The following is a 19,562-nucleotide window of genomic DNA, read 5'->3' as shown; positions in this document are numbered from 1 at the left end:
TAAAAGGTTTTACCATTAAACTGCAAAATTGAAACCCTAAGTAACCAGCATATAAAGATTTAATTAGCATTGTCTCATTAAAATAAATGCATGACATAGTCTTAATTCCAAAAATGACATTGCCTTTGAAAATACATTTTGGAAATGAGCTGGGGAAAAGGGAGAATTGAACTTTGAAGGCAGTAATGTGATAATTGGGGAGTTTGCAGGTTGAGCCTTTTCTGAGTCCTGCCCATTGTTTGGTCTGAGGGAGAAGGACACCTGCTTATATACCTGTATTTCATGTTAAAATAAAACAAAATAAAAATCGTGGTACTGGGCTTCCCTGGTGGCGTAGTCGTTAAGAATCCACCTGCCAATGCAGGGGACATGGGTTTGAGCCCTGGTCCGGGAAGATCCCACATGCCACGGAGCAACTAAGCCCGTGCTCTACAACTACTGAGCCTGCGCTCTAGAGCCCGTGAGCCACAACTACTGAGCCCACGTGCCACAACTACTGAAGCCCATGCGCCTAGAGCCCATGCTCCGCAACAGGAGAAGCCACCGCAATGAGAAGCCTGTGCACCGCAGTGAAGAGTAGCCCCCACTTGCCACAACCAGAGAAAAGCCCGCACACAGCAACAAAGACCCAACGCGGCCAAAAAAATTTAAATAAATAAAATTAAATAAATAAAATTTAAATAATTAATTAATTTTAAAAAATCGTGGTACCTACCAAATTCTTCTGTAAAGATTCATTGCAACCAAACTGCAGAACTACTCTTGTGCCTGTGTTCTAAAATCTTTCTAATATTCTAGAAATCTATTCTGTCCTTAACTGAGGGATAGAAGATGTCTCAGTGGTACACAGATTTTTGGCATAGAGATGATCCATCCCTAGATGTTCACTCTGATCTCTTGAGCTTCAGTCATTTGGGAGGAATCTGTATTGCCTTTAAGAGCTATAAATGCTCCCAGCCAGCTAATCTATACTTTTGATACTTAATGGACAGTCCCACTCCTCTGATTCAAAATCAAGGGTTCTTTGGGATGATCATGTGACATGTGGGAGGTGGTGTTTAGGGCATGGGCTTTGGAGCCAGGCTGTCTTAGCTTAAGTCCTTCTCCATCACTTTCTAGCTGTATGTCTTGAGCAGGTTACTTAATATCTCTATGCCTTGGTTTCTTCAGTGTGAAAAGGGACAATCATAGTTCCTACCTCCCAAGGATGTTATGAGGGAAAAATAAAGCACTAAATAAGGGTTGGGCTTGAGAGCGAGAGTGAGTGAGAGAGGGAGAGGGAGAGGGAGAGGGAGAGGGAGAGGGAGAGGGAGAGTGAAAGAGAGAGAAGCAAAAGAGGTAAAGAAAAAAGAAAAGCTGTTCCAGATAATTTTCAGGAAATGTATTAATTTCCTTGTTGGAAGAGTAGATAGTTGGTTTTCAGCACCTGACTCTAATTTTCTAAGTTGAGAACTCCAAAGGAAATGTATGATTATTGAGATTCTACTATGTACCAGGCACTGCTCAAGACATGCTGTCTCATTTAATCTTCACAACACCCATGTGAGGCAGATTAATGATGATCCCCTTCCAACAGGTGAGGAAACCAAGGCCCAGAGAGTTAGACTAATCTGTCCAAGGTGATGTACGTAGTTCCAGGATATGGCCCTAGCTCTGTCTGCCTCTTTAGACCATTTCTTTTTTAAAAACACTGTTAAACACAGTTTCTCTTAAAAAGCCAGGATCAAGTGTTTTTCGCAGGCATATGAAGTGCTGCTTACATGGGTGCTATTAAGAGTAGAAACTCAGAAAAAGAGTCCTAAGACATCATCTAGACTTGTCCAACCTCACCACTTACAGGCACGAAAGATGGCCAGCATGATCTGAGTTGGAGGAAAAATCAGAGCTAAGGACTCGGGTCACCTAACTCTTCATCTAATACTCCAATCTCTGCACCACTCTGATTTTCGAACTACCTCCAAACCAGATAAGATTCAGAACTAGACAGTATAGGGCATGAGGCTTATATCCTTGACTCGGTCTTATTTGAGATCTTGGACAAGCGACTTGACCTCTCTATGAAAAATAGAGACGATCACACTTTATACCATATACATGTAAGTCACTCACTATAGTAGTTAGTACATAGTAAGTCTTCTATTAAAGTAAGTCTATTAATAAAGTTAGCTAATTCATATTATTTTATTCATGAGGCATCTCCTGTCTTGAATGCTCACTTTCCAACTCCTACTCATGTTTCAAATCCACTTTACACTTCTTACATTTGAATATCTATGCCCTTATAGAGTTTGCAACACACAATCCATCAAATTAAAAGAAGTTCAATTTATGCATTTTACAAATTAAAGTTATAGAACAAATCAACCATTATAATCAATTCACTGCCATGTTTTAAAAAAAATCAATGAACATTGTTTAGATGACCTGACTTAATTTTTTTGTAATAAGTTGGCCATCAGCATGATTGATTGAGCTGTCCACCCTATCTCTGATCTACCTAAGCAAATAGGTAGATCAAGACAGAGGTTACTAAACAAGCCACAGCACTCTTCCTAAATTGAATGTTTTCCTATGCGTCTAATAAATGGTAACTGATTAATGGAGTGCTAGAGGCCAACATTCTTCAGAAAGTTTTGGACCCTGCCCATTGAGACCCTGCCAGAATATGAATTTCAACTAATCCCAGACAAAGTGAAGCAGTGTAGGGTTCTGTAAAAGACCCTGTTTTTGGAGAGCAGGAATGCAGTCAAGCTTGGCCTCCAAATATGTGATCTCCCCTCTCTGAGGTGTCCTCTGTGAAATGAGAGGTTTTTTTAGATGTGCCAGGTGATCTCTAAGGCCTTATCCAACCTTCACAGTTTGTGTTCCTCATTTCAAAGGGAGGCTAGCCTGCTTGCCTTTGATCAGTTGAAGCCAAATCAGAATCTGAAGTAGATGTTCTTCCCCAGGGCTCTTCCACAAGCACCTTCCTGATCCTGCCAAGCCAGCCACTTCGATTTGGACTCATGCCAGGTGGCTCTGGGCTTTTGGCTTTCGTTTTTCTTCTGCCTTTTAAAACTTTTCGTTTGTACTTCAGTTCATGCAGCCCTAGCCTGCCCTGTTCACCATTCCTGGCCAACCCTCCTACAACAGCTAATGTGCCGTCCATGCCCAGTTCCTCTCAGGAGCCTGATGAATTGTGGCTCCAGCTTATACCCTCAGCTTGGAGACCAGTTGCGCCTTTGAGCTTTTCCCAGAGGTGTTGGCTGATGCTGCACCTGCGGTGTGATGGATTTGCCCCGGCCCAAAAGAGGAAGGAAAATAAGGGGGAATCAAAAGATCACTTGTGTCCATCCTCTGCTTTACACACTAGTGCATTTGTACCGCCTAAGTGTGCCAGAGAATTTTTGAGTCTTTGTTAATTAAGAATAACAAATACAAGAAGAAAATAAAATTAGGGAAAGGACAACCAAATTTTTCTCCGGGAACCAGAAAAACCAACACAATTTTAAAGTGGTCAGAGCAGGAAATGCTGAATCGGGGATCAAGACATTTGTGTTTTATTTTGTTCGTCTGCCAATTAACTGGGTCATCCCGGATCACCTAGGGTATCTCTAAGGTTCTGCCTGCCTTTAAAAGTAGGTCTTCCAAAAGAAAAGGAGTGTAAGATGAATTTTTGTAAAGGTAATGGTTTTTTTAAAAAGCACTAAACAGGTTTTCTTCAGAGCAAAGAGTCACACCGTAATATACTGTTTCTAATTATAGGTTTTCACATATGGAGTATTTGCCAATAATATTTGAAAATTGGTATCTAATTATCAGATCCTCCCATTAGCTCAGCATTATTGGCGATAATGGTTATTTATGGTGACATTTAAATAATTCAGACGTGTCAGATTGGCCACATGCCATAAAAGGCCTCAAAAAGCAGATTTTTTTTTTTTTTTAGCTTGTACAGTTATAAACATCCATGGATGCCTCTTGGAGTGCAGGCACTCTCCAGCTTTTTACAGGACCACTACTTCCTTCTGTGTTCTACTCAACTGACTTGACCTACCTGGCCGCTGAAGGCTCTGCAGTTCGAGACTGTTGGCATAATCAAACACCATGCCTCTACAACAATTTAAGAACCAAAAAAAGGAAACAAATGAAAGAAAGGGGGGAAAGAATAGAGGGAGGTAAGAGGAAGAAGGGAAGGCAGGAGGAAGGATTACCTCTCTGAAAATGGTTGGAAGTATAGTCTTCATGACATGGGAGAATGGGCTAAGATGACTTCCCGAGGTTCATGTTGGTCTAGGAAGCTGTGACTGTCTCTCCTCTCAACCCACTTACTGTAAGACAAATAAAATAGGACACAAAGTCACTGGACTTGCTCAAGGTCACCTAGAAAGTTTGTGGTGAAGCCAAAAGTAAGAATCCTTTCCCTGGCGGCCCACTCTCACACTGCTGCACTGTTTGCTGATGAATAATGTGGGCTCTCAGGAACAGTTCCTTATGCAAAAGAGCCTCAGCAAGCTCCATTATGTCCTTGCAAGGGGATGCACTTCACTGTTTTCTTCATGCATTATGGAGACGACTATAGCTCCTCCTCCCATACAGACCCTCCATCTGTGATCACTAACACACACTACAGGGTGCTTCACCTTGGATAATGTGTGAACAAGGAACTTAATTTTGGAAAATGGAGAAAAAAAATCTAAAAGTCAGAAAGGGTCAGGGGCCAAACGAAAGTCCAAGAAACTAGTGTCTTTAAAAATAGTCCATGAAGGGCTTCCCTGGTGGCACCTGGTGGCACAGTGGTTGAGAGTCTGCCTGCCGATGCAGGGGACACGGGTTCGTGCCCCGGTCCAGGAAGATCCCACATGACGCGGAGCGTCTGGGCCTGTGAGCCATGGCCGCTGAGCCTGCGGGTCCGGAGCCTGTGCTCCGCAGCGGGAGAGGCCACAACAGTGAGAGGCCCGCATACTGGAAAAAAAAAAAAAAAAATAGTCCATGCAGATTGGTCTCCGGCCAGGCCCTTTTCAGGACGTGCAGTTGCTAATACCACAAAGGGCGCCCTCTACTGACTCCTACTACCCTTTCATCCTCAGTGCCCATGAAGAGACTCAGATTCAATATGAGACATCAAACCTGTAAATAATAATAGCTAACGTCTGTTGAGTACTTGCTATGTGCCAGGCCTTCGACCAAAAGCTCTGTGTTTAACATCTCATTCTACTTCTCTTAACCACCCATGGCAAAGAAGGTTTTATGATATCCATTTTCTAAAAAAACGGAAATAGACTTAGAAAGCTTCAGTAACTTGCCCAAGGTCACAGAGCTGAATTTGAAACCAGGTATGTCTCTCCAGAAGCCACACTCTTAACTCTATGCTAAATTCCTGTTTCAAAAAGCTTAACAACCTTGTGAGACTAACAATCAGCCACTTGTACCTGCAGTAGAAGTCAAGGTGGCCTTCAGACCCGGGGGGATTCCCTCTGGGAGGTCAATCCATCGAGTGAAGTGTGGCTCTACCTTAGCCCCCCACGCAAGCCCCCACACACACCAGGAGGGTGGATACAGGGAGAATTTGTATTGAGACAATCATTGTTTATAACCAGAGGAACGCTTACTGGAACAAAAATCCCATTTCTCCATTATTCAAGCCATTCCCAAAAGAAGACATGCAAATCTGAATGTGGCATTAGCCCTGGATCTTTTGGGGACCGACAGAGCTAAAAGACTTGATTTTTCTGAACATTATGTACATGGTGTGAATTTGGCCACCAAAGAAACTTTGCATAAAAGCACATGTCCTATGAAGGCATTTTCTTCATATTTTAGGAGATCAAACTTTTAGTTCCTCATTGCTGTGACTAATAATGTCTCTGAGATGATGTTAATTTCCATGTGGGGAGTTTGTGTTTCATCATTTGCTTGCCTGCATCAGGTTTTAATTTAGCCCCAGTGTAATATTTGGTCTCTGGATTTCGAACACTATTAATTCCAATAATACTGATTGAAAATATAATGGAAATGGTAAACAATAATAGTTTAGAAATAATTAGAAAAAATAATTATTTTTTAAATAAAAAAAGATATAAATTTAAAAAAGTACCTGTTATGCCCAAGAGTCTTAAAGATTTTTGCTTATTCATTACCTCCCAAAAGCCCTGCAGGGTGAGAATGAAATTTAACGGCAAAGTTGATGGGGTTCCAGAGATTCAAACAAGGTTTTGAGGTCTCAGTCTCTGCTGGACTCTTCCCCAGATTCTGGGCTGAATACTTTCACATAGAGTATTTTATTTAGTGTTCATAGTTTTCATATATGAAATATGTATAATTAGCCTTAATTTAAGCCATAGAAACTGAGACACAAAGAATGTATGTAGTTCATACAAGGTAGCACTTCTAGTGAGTAAGTGAAGAAGCTGGACTCTGAGTCCAGATCGCTTGATTCCCCCAGGACAGAGTTCTTTCTATAAGTTGAGCGCTATTTGGATTTAGTATACCTAGAATTCACATAACCGTCATGTTACTGTGATTGCTTATTTCTTTCGCTCAACTCCCTAAGAACTTAATGAATGAGGATCCTAGCCCAAATTCCTATCAACTATTGTGATTGTGTTAAGCTAACATCCCATCTGACATGATTCCATGGGAGAAATGGGGGTCAGTGCCAACTTCATGGATGGTGATGACCATGCAGTCCATTTCCTTTGGAATTTTATATTCAGAGCAGAGTGTTCCAAACATATATTGTTAGAAAAAGAGGCATCAAATTTAATTAAATAGTTGTTTGTGGGCCTCTTTGAAAGGCATCCCTTGCCAATTCTGGGCCTTTAAAGCCACGGTTTGTTATTTAAGGGATTGTTCCTTTAAACTGCCAGAATTGTTTGTGGAAGACATTTTCTCCTCACATTTGACCAACTTAGTTCAGTCAGCCCTAGAACAAAGCAATTTTACTTTTAAAAAGATCTATGCCAGCCATTTTTTATTTGTTGCAGAATTTAAGATCTTAATTTGTATGTGGGTGATAAAAGTTGGCCTGTATTATAATTAATTTACTTCATTATAATGAAAAGCCCTAACATTAAATCTACCATCTTCCATTTTTGTGTATAGTTTAGTAGTGTTAAAATATATTCACAATGTTGTACAACAGAGCTCTCAAACTTTTTCATCTTGCAAAACTGATACTCTACCCATTAAAATCTAATCCTCTCTTTTCTCTCCCTACAATCCTTAGCAACCCCCTCTCTACTTCTTCTTTCTATGATTTTGACTATTTTAAATAATTCATATGAGTGGAATCATACAGTATTTTGTCTTTTTGTGACCGACTTATTTCATCTGGTGTAATGTCCTCAGGATTCATCCATATTGTAGATATGACAGGGTTTCCTTCTTTTTTAAAACTGCATAATATCCCACTTTATATATATGCCATGTTTTCTTTTTCCATTCACCCATCAGTGGACATCTGGGTTGCTTCCACCTCTTGCCATTGTGAATGATACTGTAATTTACATTGGTGTGCACATATTTCTTTGAGATCCTGCTTTGAATTCTTTTGAATACATACCCAGAAGTGGGATTGCTGGATCATATGGTAATTCTATTTCTAATTTTTTGAGGAACCCTCCATACAGTTTTCCATAATGGCTGAACCATTTTACATTCCAACCAGTAGTGCACAAGAGTTTTAATTTCTTCACATCCTCACCAAAAGTTTGTTATTTTCTGTTCTTTTGACAGTAGCTATCCTCTTGGGGCCCAACTTCATTCTTTTGCAGTGGATATCTAACACCATTTGTTGAACAGACTATCCTTTCCTCATTGTGCAGTCTTGGCACACTTGTCAAAGATCATCTAATCATATACGGAAGAGTTTATTTCTGGGCTCTCTGTTCCATTGGTCTGTATGTCTATCTTTGGTTATTATTACTTGTAGTATGTTTTCTGGGGTTTTTTAAAAGATTTTTTTGATGTGGACCATTTTTAAAGTCTTTATTGAATTTGTTATAATATTGTTTCTGTCCCATGTTTTGGTTTTTTGGCCATGAGGCATATGGGATCTTAGCTCCTCGACCAGGCATCAAACCCGTACCCCCTGCATTGGAAGGCGAAGTCTCAATCACTGGACCACGAGGGAAGTCCCACTTGTAGTATGTTTTGAAATCAGGAAGTGTGAGGCCTCCATCTGTGTTCTTTGTTTTTAAGACTGTGTTGGTTATTCAGGGTTCCTTGAGATTCTACATGCATTTTAAGATTTTTTTCTATTTCTACAAATATTGCCATTGAGATTTTGATAGGGATTGAATTGAATCTGTAGATTATTTGGGGTAGATAGACATTTTAACAATATTAAGTCTTCTAATCCATGAACATGGAATGTCTTTCCATTTATTTGTATCTTCTTTTATTTCTTTTAGCAATGTTTTGTAGTTTTCAGTTTACAGGTCTTTCACCTCCGTGGTTGAGTTTATTCCTAAGTGTTTTATCCTTCTTGATGCTATTGTAGGTGGGATTCTTTCCTTAATTTCACTTTTAGATGGTTCATTGTTAATGTACTGAAACACAATTGATTTTGTGTTCTGAACCTTTCCTTAAATTGTTCATTAGTTTTAACAGTTTGGAGGTTTTTTTTGCATGACATCTTTAGGGCTTTCTACATACAAGATCATATCATCTGCAAACAGGGACAGGTTTTTTTTTTGTTTTTTTTGTTTTTGCTTTATAACAAATTTAATCAGTTAAACATATACATATGTTCCCATATCCCCTCCCTTTTGCGTCTCCCTCCCACCCTCCCTATCCCACCCCTCCAGGCAGTCACAAAGCACCGAGCTGATCTCCCTGTGCTATGCGGCTGCTTCCCACTAGCTATCTACCTTACGTTTGGTAGTGTATATATGTCCATGCCACTCTTTCACTTTGTCACAGCTTACCCTTCCCCCTCCCCATATCCTCAAGTCCATTCTCTAGTAGGTCTGTGTCTTTATTCGTGTCTTACCCCTATGTTCTTCATGACATTTTTTTTTCTTAAATTCCGTATATATGTGTCAGCATACAGTATTTGTCTTTCTCTTTCTGACTTACTTCACTCTGTGTGACAGACTCTAGGTCCATCCACCTCATTACAAATAGCTCAATTTCATTTCTTTTTATGGCTGAGTAATATTCCATTGTATATATGTGCCACATCTTCTTTACCCATTCATCCGATGATGGACACTTAGGTTGTTTCCATCTCTGGGCTATTGTAAATAGGGCTGCTATGAACATTTTGGTACATATCTCTTTTTGAATTATGGTTTTCTCAGGGTATATGCCCAGTAGTGGGATTGCTGGGTCATATGGTAGTTCTATTTGTAGTTTTTTAAGGAACCTCCATACTGTTCTCCATAGTGGCTGTACCAATTCACATTCCCACCAGCAGTGCAAGAGTGTTCCCTTTTTTCCACACCCTCTCCAGCATTTATTGTTTGTAGATTTTCTGATGATGGCCATTCTGACTGGTGTGAGATGATATCTCATTGTAGTTTTGATTTGCATTTCTCTAATGAGTAAAGATGTTGAGCATCCTTTCATGTGTTTGTTGGCAGTCTGTATATCTTCTGTGGAGAAATGTCTATTTAGGTCTTCTGCCCATTTTTGGATTGGGTTGTTTGTTTTTTTGTTATTGAGCTGCATGAGCTGCTTATAAATTTTGGAGATTAATCCTTTGTCAGTTGCTTCATTTGCAAATATTTTCTCCCATTCTGAGGGTTGTCTTTTGGTCTTGTTTATGGTTTCCTTTGCTGTGCAAAAGCTTTGAAGTTTCATTAGGTCCCATGTGTTTATTTTTGTCTTTATTTCCATTTCTCTAGGAGGTGGGTCAAAAAGGATCTTGCTGCAATTTATGTCATAGAGTGTTCTGCCTATGTTTTCCTCTAAGAGTTTGATAGTTTATGGCCTTACATTTAGGTCTTTAATCCATTTTGAGCTTATTTTTGTGTATGGTGTTAGGGAATGATCTAATCTCATACTTTTACATGTCCCTATCCAGTTTTCCCAGCACCACTTATTGAAGAGACTGTCCTTTCTCCACTGTACATTCCTGCCTCCTTTATCAAAGATAAGGTGACCATATGTCCGTGGGTTTATCTCTGGGCTTTCTATCCTGTTCCATTGATCTATCTTTCTGTTTTTGTGCCAGTACCATACTGTCTTGATTACTGTAGCTTTGTAGTATAGTCTGAAGTCAGGGAGCCTGATTCCTCCAGCTCCATTTTTCGTTCTCTAGGTTGCTTTGGCTATTCGGGGTCTTTTGTGTTTCCATACAAATTGTGAAATTTTTTGTTCTAGTTCTGTGAAAAATGCTAGTGGTAGTTTGATAGGGATGTATTTTGTTCAGGAATTTTGCATCAATATTCATCAGATATTGGTCTGTAGTTTTCTTCTCTTGTTGCGATAATGGATTTACTTTTAAACACTGTTAGTGAATAGTTCCTGAGATATAACCTAAGTTTTAAACATATAGAATGGTACAGGGGCTCTGAAGCTTTGTTCTATATATAATTTCACGTTCAAAAGTAAGTCTGGGAAAAAATGCTAAAGAGAATTTACAAAGTTATACAAATAGAAACATCTTAAACACCTCCTTTTGTGTTAAGGAAGTTTCATTCTGTACTCCCAAAGGAGCCAAATGCAGGTTTGAGAAAGGAAAATGTCTTCCCTCTGTGTTTGATATGACAGCTGACATTCTGAGCTTGTGTGGTTTGTTTGCGTGTTTAAAGAGGTGTATGTGTGTCAAAGAGAATTTTGAATATGCAATATAATAACCTCAAGTCATATAACTTAAACTAAAATGGAGGCATTACTCATGACAATATTCAAAGTATAGCCCCATAAAAGATATTTTTTCATGGTAACAGATTGCTTTGGGAGTCTCCCATGACTTATTAATACATATTTTACTTCCTGCTGTTTTCTTCAATTCAGTCAAAACAGAAAAATTAGTTGAAATTCCGTCTCAGTTATGAAAGGTAGATTTTATTCTCCTGGTTTTCTATTTTGAATTACAATTAAGGAATAACCTGTGGCAGAAATGTTCTTAACTGAACATTTATTGTGACTACTGTCCCTGTTTTAGGATTACTCTAAATGGAAACAAAACTTGTGGAGTTAATAATATTTGGAAAATGCTATTCTCTGAGGTATGTTTTTATTTTATGGAATTTCTTGATGAAAGTCAAAATCAGATAGTGTTAAATACTGAAAAGTTTTGCATGTCCATGATATATGGTAAACTATCCAGATCAGGGGGGAGGAGAATGTCAGTGTGTTTCTCCCCACAGAGAATAGCAAGGATCCACCATTATGCAACACATACACTTCCTTCTCCCGCTTCTGATTTGCCAGATCTGGACTGGATGGTTTTTTAAAACTCCATCTTGTTAGCTGGTAATTTGGTTTGTGTATTTTGTAAAACAAACCAAAAAATGTAGAATTTTTCATTCTTTCTACTAAACTATAACAAATACAGAACTTTAGGACTGGATGCAATTTGTAGTATTATACTTCTTGGTCCATCACAAGGATAACTGTGTTTTGCAAAGTACTAAGGTAGTAATAGTAGCAAATATGAATTGAGAGCCTGCTGTGTGTTGAACACTAGGGCTTCAAATATATTATATGCTCTATTTTATTGAATCCTTACAGTAATCTTATGAAGATAAAGAAAACACTAGTCACTTAAGTTCCTTCAGTACTCAAAGCTGAAGTGCATTATAACAAGACAACTGTAAGGAAATACATATCTCTACTTTACATATCTTAGCAAGTGACTAGAGTAGTCTTGGGAAAGCAAGACAGACACTGAATCCATAATGGCTTTTTACACCTGATTGGAATCCAGCAAACTAGCAGCATTAGCTACTATATGATGTTTACAAGCAGGTGAGCAGTACATATTTGACCTCAGAAGACCTTATCAAAGTCAACAGATGATAGCTAAATAAAATCAAATATCTCCAGCTTTCCTTCTTTTACTTATCCTCCAATAACCACTACATAGCTAAAATTAAATAGATGAGAGATATAAGATGATAATAAATACAATTAACCTTTATAAGAATTTAATATCTGCCAGGCACTACACTAAGAGCTTTACATAGATTCCTTTAATTCTCTCAGTAATCCTATAAGAGAGATACTTTTATGACCAACCCTATTTTATGGTTGAAGGAGCTGAGGCTTTAAAAGGTTAAAAAACATATTCAGGGTGTATAGCCATGACTATTAAGTGGCCATGACATTCCCATGAGATTGATGAAATCATGCATGTGAGATTATATATATATATATATACACGTATAAGTGTATTTGTATTTTTAATGAAGACCAGGAGTGTGGTGGAATAGAGTCCTTTTACAATTTTATTCAGTCAAGATCAGATGCGGCTATGAGAATACAAGAAAAACTGATATTTTTCTTTTGTAGTTCTGTTAGATTAATTTTTTGCATAAGAATAATTAAACTAGATCAGGTTTGGCTGAATATTTCTACAGAATGTACCGTTTGGAAAAGAAAGAATTCCTAAAAACAAATGAAGTATTAATTAAAATATAAATAACTAAAAATGAACTTTGAATATTTAATAAACTGGCTTTCATGTTTTGCTTTCATGAGGAATTACCTTTTGATATTTTTGGAGCCATGAATATATGTAGTTTCTATGTCACCTTTGTTTTTAAAGAAATGACATCTGTGGGCTTTTCTAAGTGTTTCTACTATGTGTGTGTGTGTGTGAATGGGTGTGTATGTGCAATGTGTGTTTTATGTTTTTACCCAGTAATACAAGCAGTCCCAATTTAATTGTAAATGTGAAGGAACACTAAAACTAGTTAACTAAGTGTAATAATATATTAAAAGTATTCTACAGTTTAAAAGCTTTAGTTTCTTTGAACATTGTTATTAGATTTATAAGTGATTACGCCTTTTTAGTAGACAAAAGAAAAGCTATAATGTATTAGAAAGTATATGGAAAAAACATAATATTTGTCCTAATCTAATTTTCAGGCACATCTCCAGACTTTGATTTGGCTGAAATAACTTATGCCACAGAGCTGTGCGCATGCCTGGAATTGAGAGACACAGGTAAAAGACTCTAAACTGTTTCCTGCCTTTCAAAAACTCCAGGAAACCATCCCTTCAGACTCTGGAATTCTACACATCTCAACAGAGACTCTGCTTGAATGTTTACATTTTCTGCTGGCTGTCCTTCATACCACTATATAGTGTTCACCTTTTGTTAAAACTTAACAATTATCAGGAGCTGAGCTTGCTCAGCAAGCCAGCATGGCTAGGATGAGCTTTCCTTTAGCAGCTTGCCGAATGGTGCTGAGCTTGCTAATGACTTCATTAACTGGGTCTTGCCTACAAAATAGTGAGTGTCCACAACTTTGTGTATGTGAAATTAGGCCCTGGTTTACCCCGCAGTCAACATACAGAGAAGCCACCACCGTTGATTGCAATGATCTCCGCTTAACAAGGATTCCCAGCAACCTTTCTAGTGATACTCAAGTGCTTCTCCTACAGAGCAATAACATTGCAAAGACCGTGGATGAGCTTCAGCAGCTTTTCAACCTGACTGAGCTGGATTTCTCCCAAAACAACTTTACAAATATTAAGGAGGTAGGGCTGGCAAACCTGACCCAGCTCACTACTCTGCATTTGGAGGAAAATCAGATTACGGAAATGAATGATTATTGTCTGCAAGATCTCAGCAACCTTCAAGAACTCTACATCAACCATAACCAGATTAGCACTATTTCTGCTAATGCTTTTTCAGGCTTAAAAAATCTTTTAAGGCTCCACCTAAACTCCAACAGATTGAAAGTGATTGATAGCCGCTGGTTTGATTCAACACCCAACCTGGAAATTCTCATGATTGGGGAAAACCCCGTGATTGGAATTCTGGATATGAACTTCAAACCCCTCTCAAATTTGAGAAGCTTAGTTTTGGCAGGAATGTATCTCACTGATATTCCTGGAAATGCCTTGGTGGGCTTGGATAGCCTAGAGAGCCTGTCGTTTTATGATAACAAACTGGTCAAAGTCCCTCAACTTGCCCTGCAAAAAGTTCCAAATTTGAAATTCTTAGACCTCAACAAAAACCCCATCCACAAAATCCAGGAAGGGGACTTCAAAAATATGCTCCGGTTAAAAGAACTGGGAATCAACAATATGGGGGAACTTGTCTCTGTGGACCGCTACGCCCTGGATAACTTGCCTGAACTCACAAAGTTAGAAGCCACCAATAACCCCAAATTATCTTACATCCACAGCTTGGCTTTTCGAAGTGTCCCTGCCCTAGAAAGCCTGATGTTGAACAACAATGCCTTGAATGCCGTTTACCAGAAGACAGTAGAATCCCTTCCTAATCTGCGTGAGATCAGTATCCACAGCAATCCCCTGAGGTGTGACTGTGTTATCCACTGGATTAATTCCAACAAGACAAACATCCGCTTCATGGAGCCCTTATCCATGTTCTGTGCCATGCCGCCTGAATACAGAGGGCAGCAGGTGAAGGAAGTTTTAATTCAGGATTCAGGTGAACAGTGCCTCCCAATGATATCTCATGACACATTCCCAAATCATTTAAACATGGATACTGGCACAGCAGTTTTCCTAGACTGTCGGGCCATGGCCGAGCCAGAACCTGAAATTTACTGGGTCACTCCCCTTGGAAATAAGATAACTGTGGAAACGCTTTCAGATAAATACAAACTAAGTAGTGAAGGTACATTGGAAATATCTAACATACAAACTGAAGACTCAGGAAGATACACCTGTGTTGCCCAGAATGTTGAAGGGGCAGACACTCGAGTGGTGACAATTAAGGTTAATGGAACCCTTCTGGATGGTACCCAGGTGCTGAAAATATATGTCAAGCAGACAGAATCTCATTCCATTTTAGTGTCCTGGAAAGTTAATTCCAATGTCATGACGTCAAACTTAAAATGGTCATCTGCCACCATGAAGATTGACAATCCCCACATAACATATACTGCCAGGGTCCCGGTAGATGTTCACGAATACAACCTAACGCACCTGCAGCCTTCCACAGATTATGAAGTGTGTCTCACAGTGTCCAGTATTCATCAGCAGACTCAAAAGTCATGTGTTAATGTCACAACCAAAAATGCTGCCTTCGCGCTGGACATTTCTGATCAAGAAACCAGTACAGCCCTTGCTGCAGTTATGGGGTCCATGTTTGCCGTCATTAGCCTTGCATCCATTGCTGTGTACATTGCCAAAAGATTTAAGAGGAAAAACTACCACCATTCATTAAAAAAGTATATGCAAAAAACCTCTTCAATCCCACTAAATGAGCTGTACCCACCACTCATTAACCTCTGGGAAGGTGACAGTGAGAAAGACAAAGATGGTACTGCAGACACCAAGCCAACCCAAGTTGACACCTCCAGAAGCTATTACATGTGGTAACTCAGTGGATATTTTGCTTCTGGTAGTAAGGAGCACAAAGACGTTTTTGCTTTATTCTGCAAAAGTAACAAGTTGAAGACTTTTGTATTTTTGACTTTGCTAGTTTGTGGCAGAGTGGAGAGGATGGGTGGATATTTCAAATTTTTTTAGTATAGCGTATCGCAAGGGTTTGACACAGCTGGCAGCGTCTCTAGGCTTCCAGTTTGTGTTTGGTTTTTATTCTCATCATTATTATCATTATGATTTTGTTTTAGTTGTTGTGCTAAACTCAATAATGCTGTTCTAACTAAATGCTAAAAAAAATGATTAACGACAGGTTGGGGTTCCCCTGTGCTTTTACCAGTAGCATGACCCCTTCTTCTGAAGCCACGAGCACACAGTACCATGTCCTCCAAAAAGCTAACACACAGTTGTGAAGCAGCATTGAACTTTTTGTAGCAATTTGGTCTACAGACTTGTAACTGGAGAAGCTAAGGCTAGACTTGTTACCTTTGTTGAATGATGTTAGTTGACTGTACTGTAATGTTGTATCAACTGAATTGAATGTTTGCTTTTGAACAACGACTTTTTTTTTTGTCATAGTTAAAAGGCTTAGAACAAGCTAACAGGCAATAGAAATATGTATATCAGATTTTTTAATGTAACTAACTACATGTTAATTGTTACCTTATTCTTTTTATCTTTAGTAGACACTTTTAAAAGACAATAATTTTGTTGTGTTTAACTCACCAACATGTGGTGTATAATGAAGACAGAACTATATAATAAATTAGTTTTGTTCTGATTTTTTTAGAACACTTGCAATAATGTATCATTTATAGTTCTTGCTAGTTGCAGTGGTGATATTTTTCACATTCCCAAAAACAACCACCAAAATAAATTACCTATATAGCATGTTGCTTTTTAAAACTAGGCCCTAAAAAGTTTTGAATTCTTTTTCTAAGGGGAGAAATAAATATTTTAATGAAGGTATTTTAATGAATAGGATTTCTATATTTTAAATATTACTGACCAGACCTAATGGAAGGAAAAGTTCATTTGAAGAAAAAAGGTATATTACTGTATCCCATGTATAGCTAAACGTGGTAAAAGAGATATATACATTGGATATGTCACATTCCTTTTCTGTAAGGGTCTTGTTAAAATTTGATTTTTTTTTTTAGCAGTATCATATTCCCCATCAAAGTCTAAAACATGCTGCTATGTAATATTCCAAAATGTATTACATGTTATTCCTCTTTTAACAGCTGTCATTATGCCTAGATCCATATTAGTCCACATGTCAGTGGGGAAATATCTGCTGAGACAAGTAAATGATTAATAGAAAACAGAGCAACTTCTCTACAGTTGGCATTTTTCATCCAAATAATATACAGAAACAGTTTTGCAGAATTAAGTGTTTCACGGGTAATGTGTGTGAAATTTAGAACAGAAGGAGCTAGATTTAGGTAGGATCCCAGTTCCACAAAGTGGGGGAGAGGGAAGACTTAAAAGTACAGGTGGAGGAAAAAGGACCCACTTGAAAATGCAGGTTGATAAAGCAGAGAAACTTTTTTAGAAGGCTGCTCTAGGTGGCACCTGCTTCCACAGACATACTATCACACCAGGAACGATGAAATTGTAAAAAGGGACTGAGAGCAAGCAGGTGCCAGCTGAGCAAAAGCAAGGAAGAGGGAGAAAGAAAGTGCAGGCAAGGAAGGATGAGGATTTCTTTCTTTGTAAAATTCTTTGTTTCATGAATCACTTAGGAAAAAAATCATCACCTTCCTTCCCATTTCTAAGGTGGAGAAAAGAACTTCAAATGCTGAAGCAAGTAAGCTGCACAGGAAAACAATGAGTGTCTGAACCAGGAACATCTTTGTCCACAGCCTACATTTGTTGGCAGAAAAACCTAGGCCCAGGGAAGCATTGTAACTTGCCCCGGTCAGACTCCTGCCCATTGAGAACTCTGCCCTCCATCTATTGCTCTGGGTCCAGCAGCCTTCTAGGCTGCTGTGCAGAGCTTATCTTTTTCAGTTCTCAACAACTCTTGGTGCCCTTGCTCCAAAAATGCACTATATCCTCAAGTTCTCATTTATTCAGGACATATTTTAGCACAAGGGCAGAGCAGAGGCTCAGGAAAGCTTCTACTTTGTGGGTATTGCTGAGTACCTGTGGGAAACATCAAGAATTAGAGATGCCTTGGATGCAACCTTGGGCAGGGGTCGGGGTGGGCATGGGGTTTCCTGTTGGGGATTCTTGTCTTCAAATATCTACAGAGAGTAGTGGACTATCCAAGAAAAACAGTGAAAGGGGAATGACACCGAAGCATTAGGCCCAGAGCAGGGAGCCCAGAGCAGGGAGCCCAGAGCAGGGAGGAGGCATTGTTTATCCCATAAAGCAATGATTTGAACCTGGCACATAATCAACACTCAAATATTAGCGGAATAAATGAAAACAAAAAACAAAAAAACAACCATTTCTCTATTCTGGATATATAGCAATCACCAGGAAATCCAAGTGTTTTTTTGCCAACTATCTTTTGCCAGGCCACTTTGGGAGGAAAATATCCCTTTTATTCCTCCTCCAATAAAATATTTGAGCTTCTTTTTCCTTGTCCGTGCTACTTGGTTTGGTTTCCAGTTGATAGAAAGCAAAATGGCATAGCACTTTTTTTTCACCTAGCCAAGTATTTCCTCATTTGTACTTAATTTAATTTGATAAGTTCGACAGCCAGTAAAATTAGACATCAAACTAGGTCCTGATTGGTAATGGAGGTTATGTCACCTTTACCAATGAAGTGACTATTATAGGTCACTTTCTAATTTCATATTTTCCCTTTTGCTTCGGGCTGCCCTCAGGGCATATAATGTATCTCTAACCTGATTTTACAAGGTTATTTTGGGATCAGCTTCTTAAAACAGGCATTCCCAAATTTGCCTGTTTAATTAATGAGAAACTGAACTGATGCCATGAATATAAAAACAAATGCAATGTTTGATCATCAAATTTTCTAATTTGGCTGTGTGACTGGCAAAAAGGAGTCATCTCCATTCTTTCACAAACAAACAATACCGAAGTCCATTATTTTCTCTCATGTGGTTTTCTATTTATTCATTCATTTATTTGCCAAGGACACCACAATCAGTCCTTTACTTGGTGTTTGCTTCCTCTCTCTGTATTCATCTTCCAGGGCATTTTTTTTTCTTCATTACTGGAAAAAAACATTACACACCCCTAACACTTTGCCGGGAAAACCATACTTTCTGCCTTTCTATTCATTGATAAGGGGATTTTAACTATTTCTGATGCATTCTAACTACAACTGAAAATGCTTTCTTCACTTCAATTCTTTCACTCTCACCCTGCTTGCAAATAGAGGTTTTTTTTATTATTATTCATAAGGGATTACTTGGAGGAAAGATGAATTTGAGAGTCATCATCCATCCAGAGCTCTGGAATGACTTTGGCATAGAATCCCTGCAGGACTTGATCTAATCCGGTGTGGGCATGATTTCTCAGTCCTCCCCCCTCCCTCCTTTGCAGTGATACCAGCACCAGCTCCTTCTCTCTGTACTCCAAGTCAGGAACTTAGGGTATATGGTAAGAATAAGGAGATGGCAAGGGAACTCAGTATTTTTGTACCTGCTGGTTCAGCATTGTCCAGCACACGATAACAGAACTAAATGGGTTTCTTGTATTGTAGAACTCCTCAGAGACTTGATGGTACTAATATTAATTACATAGCATTTCCCACAGCTGTTTGACCATTAGTATATTTCAGGCTACTATTCTGTACTACAGATCCTGAGAAACTGAGGATTTAATTTAATCTCCAAAACAGTCCTGATAAATTGGCTATTATTCTTCACAATTTACAGAAAAGACAACCAAGGCCCATAGGAGTAATCATTTGGTGACACCGTACAGTTCTGTAAGTGGGTGACCATGATGGGGCCCTTCACCTCCAGTTTCCTCTCCATCCATCCAGCACCCTTCTAAGGTGGAGGTGGGAGTATCTATAGAAGGTGAGAGGCTGGAGGTCACAGGGCACCTGGGGAAAGCAGAGGAAGTACATACAGGAGAACTCATGGGAGATAACACTGAAAACCTTCTCTATGTCTTAATGT

The 19,562-nt window shown here is 38.9% G+C and overlaps 1 protein-coding gene and 1 long non-coding RNA gene across 3 annotated transcripts in view; one reads left to right on the top strand and one right to left on the bottom strand.

Moving 5' to 3' along the window:
* The window catches only part of LOC308624133, an 864,944-nt gene that overhangs the window by 492,765 nt on the left and 352,617 nt on the right, over positions 1 to 19,562 (bottom strand). For both annotated transcript variants that reach the window (XR_014016930.1, XR_014016931.1), the window contains one exon: positions 4,194 to 4,310. This is a non-coding gene — a long non-coding RNA (uncharacterized lncRNA). The remainder of the gene's footprint in view (positions 1 to 4,193; positions 4,311 to 19,562) is intronic.
* Positions 13,303 to 15,614, top strand: LRRN1 (leucine rich repeat neuronal 1; the record flags this gene model as incomplete). The annotated part of the gene is made up of 1 exon (XM_081246785.1): positions 13,303 to 15,614. One exon carries the CDS (start codon positions 13,303 to 13,305, stop codon positions 15,451 to 15,453), a length of 2,151 nt encoding a protein of 716 aa, XP_081102911.1. The 3' UTR covers positions 15,454 to 15,614.

Source organism: Mesoplodon bidens (genome assembly GCF_964165515.1).
Source record: "Mesoplodon bidens genome assembly, chromosome: 10".
Taxonomy (NCBI): domain Eukaryota; kingdom Metazoa; phylum Chordata; class Mammalia; order Artiodactyla; family Ziphiidae; genus Mesoplodon; species Mesoplodon bidens.
Note: the sequence above shows the minus strand (reverse complement) of the source record. Positions and strands in the feature narration are given on the sequence as shown.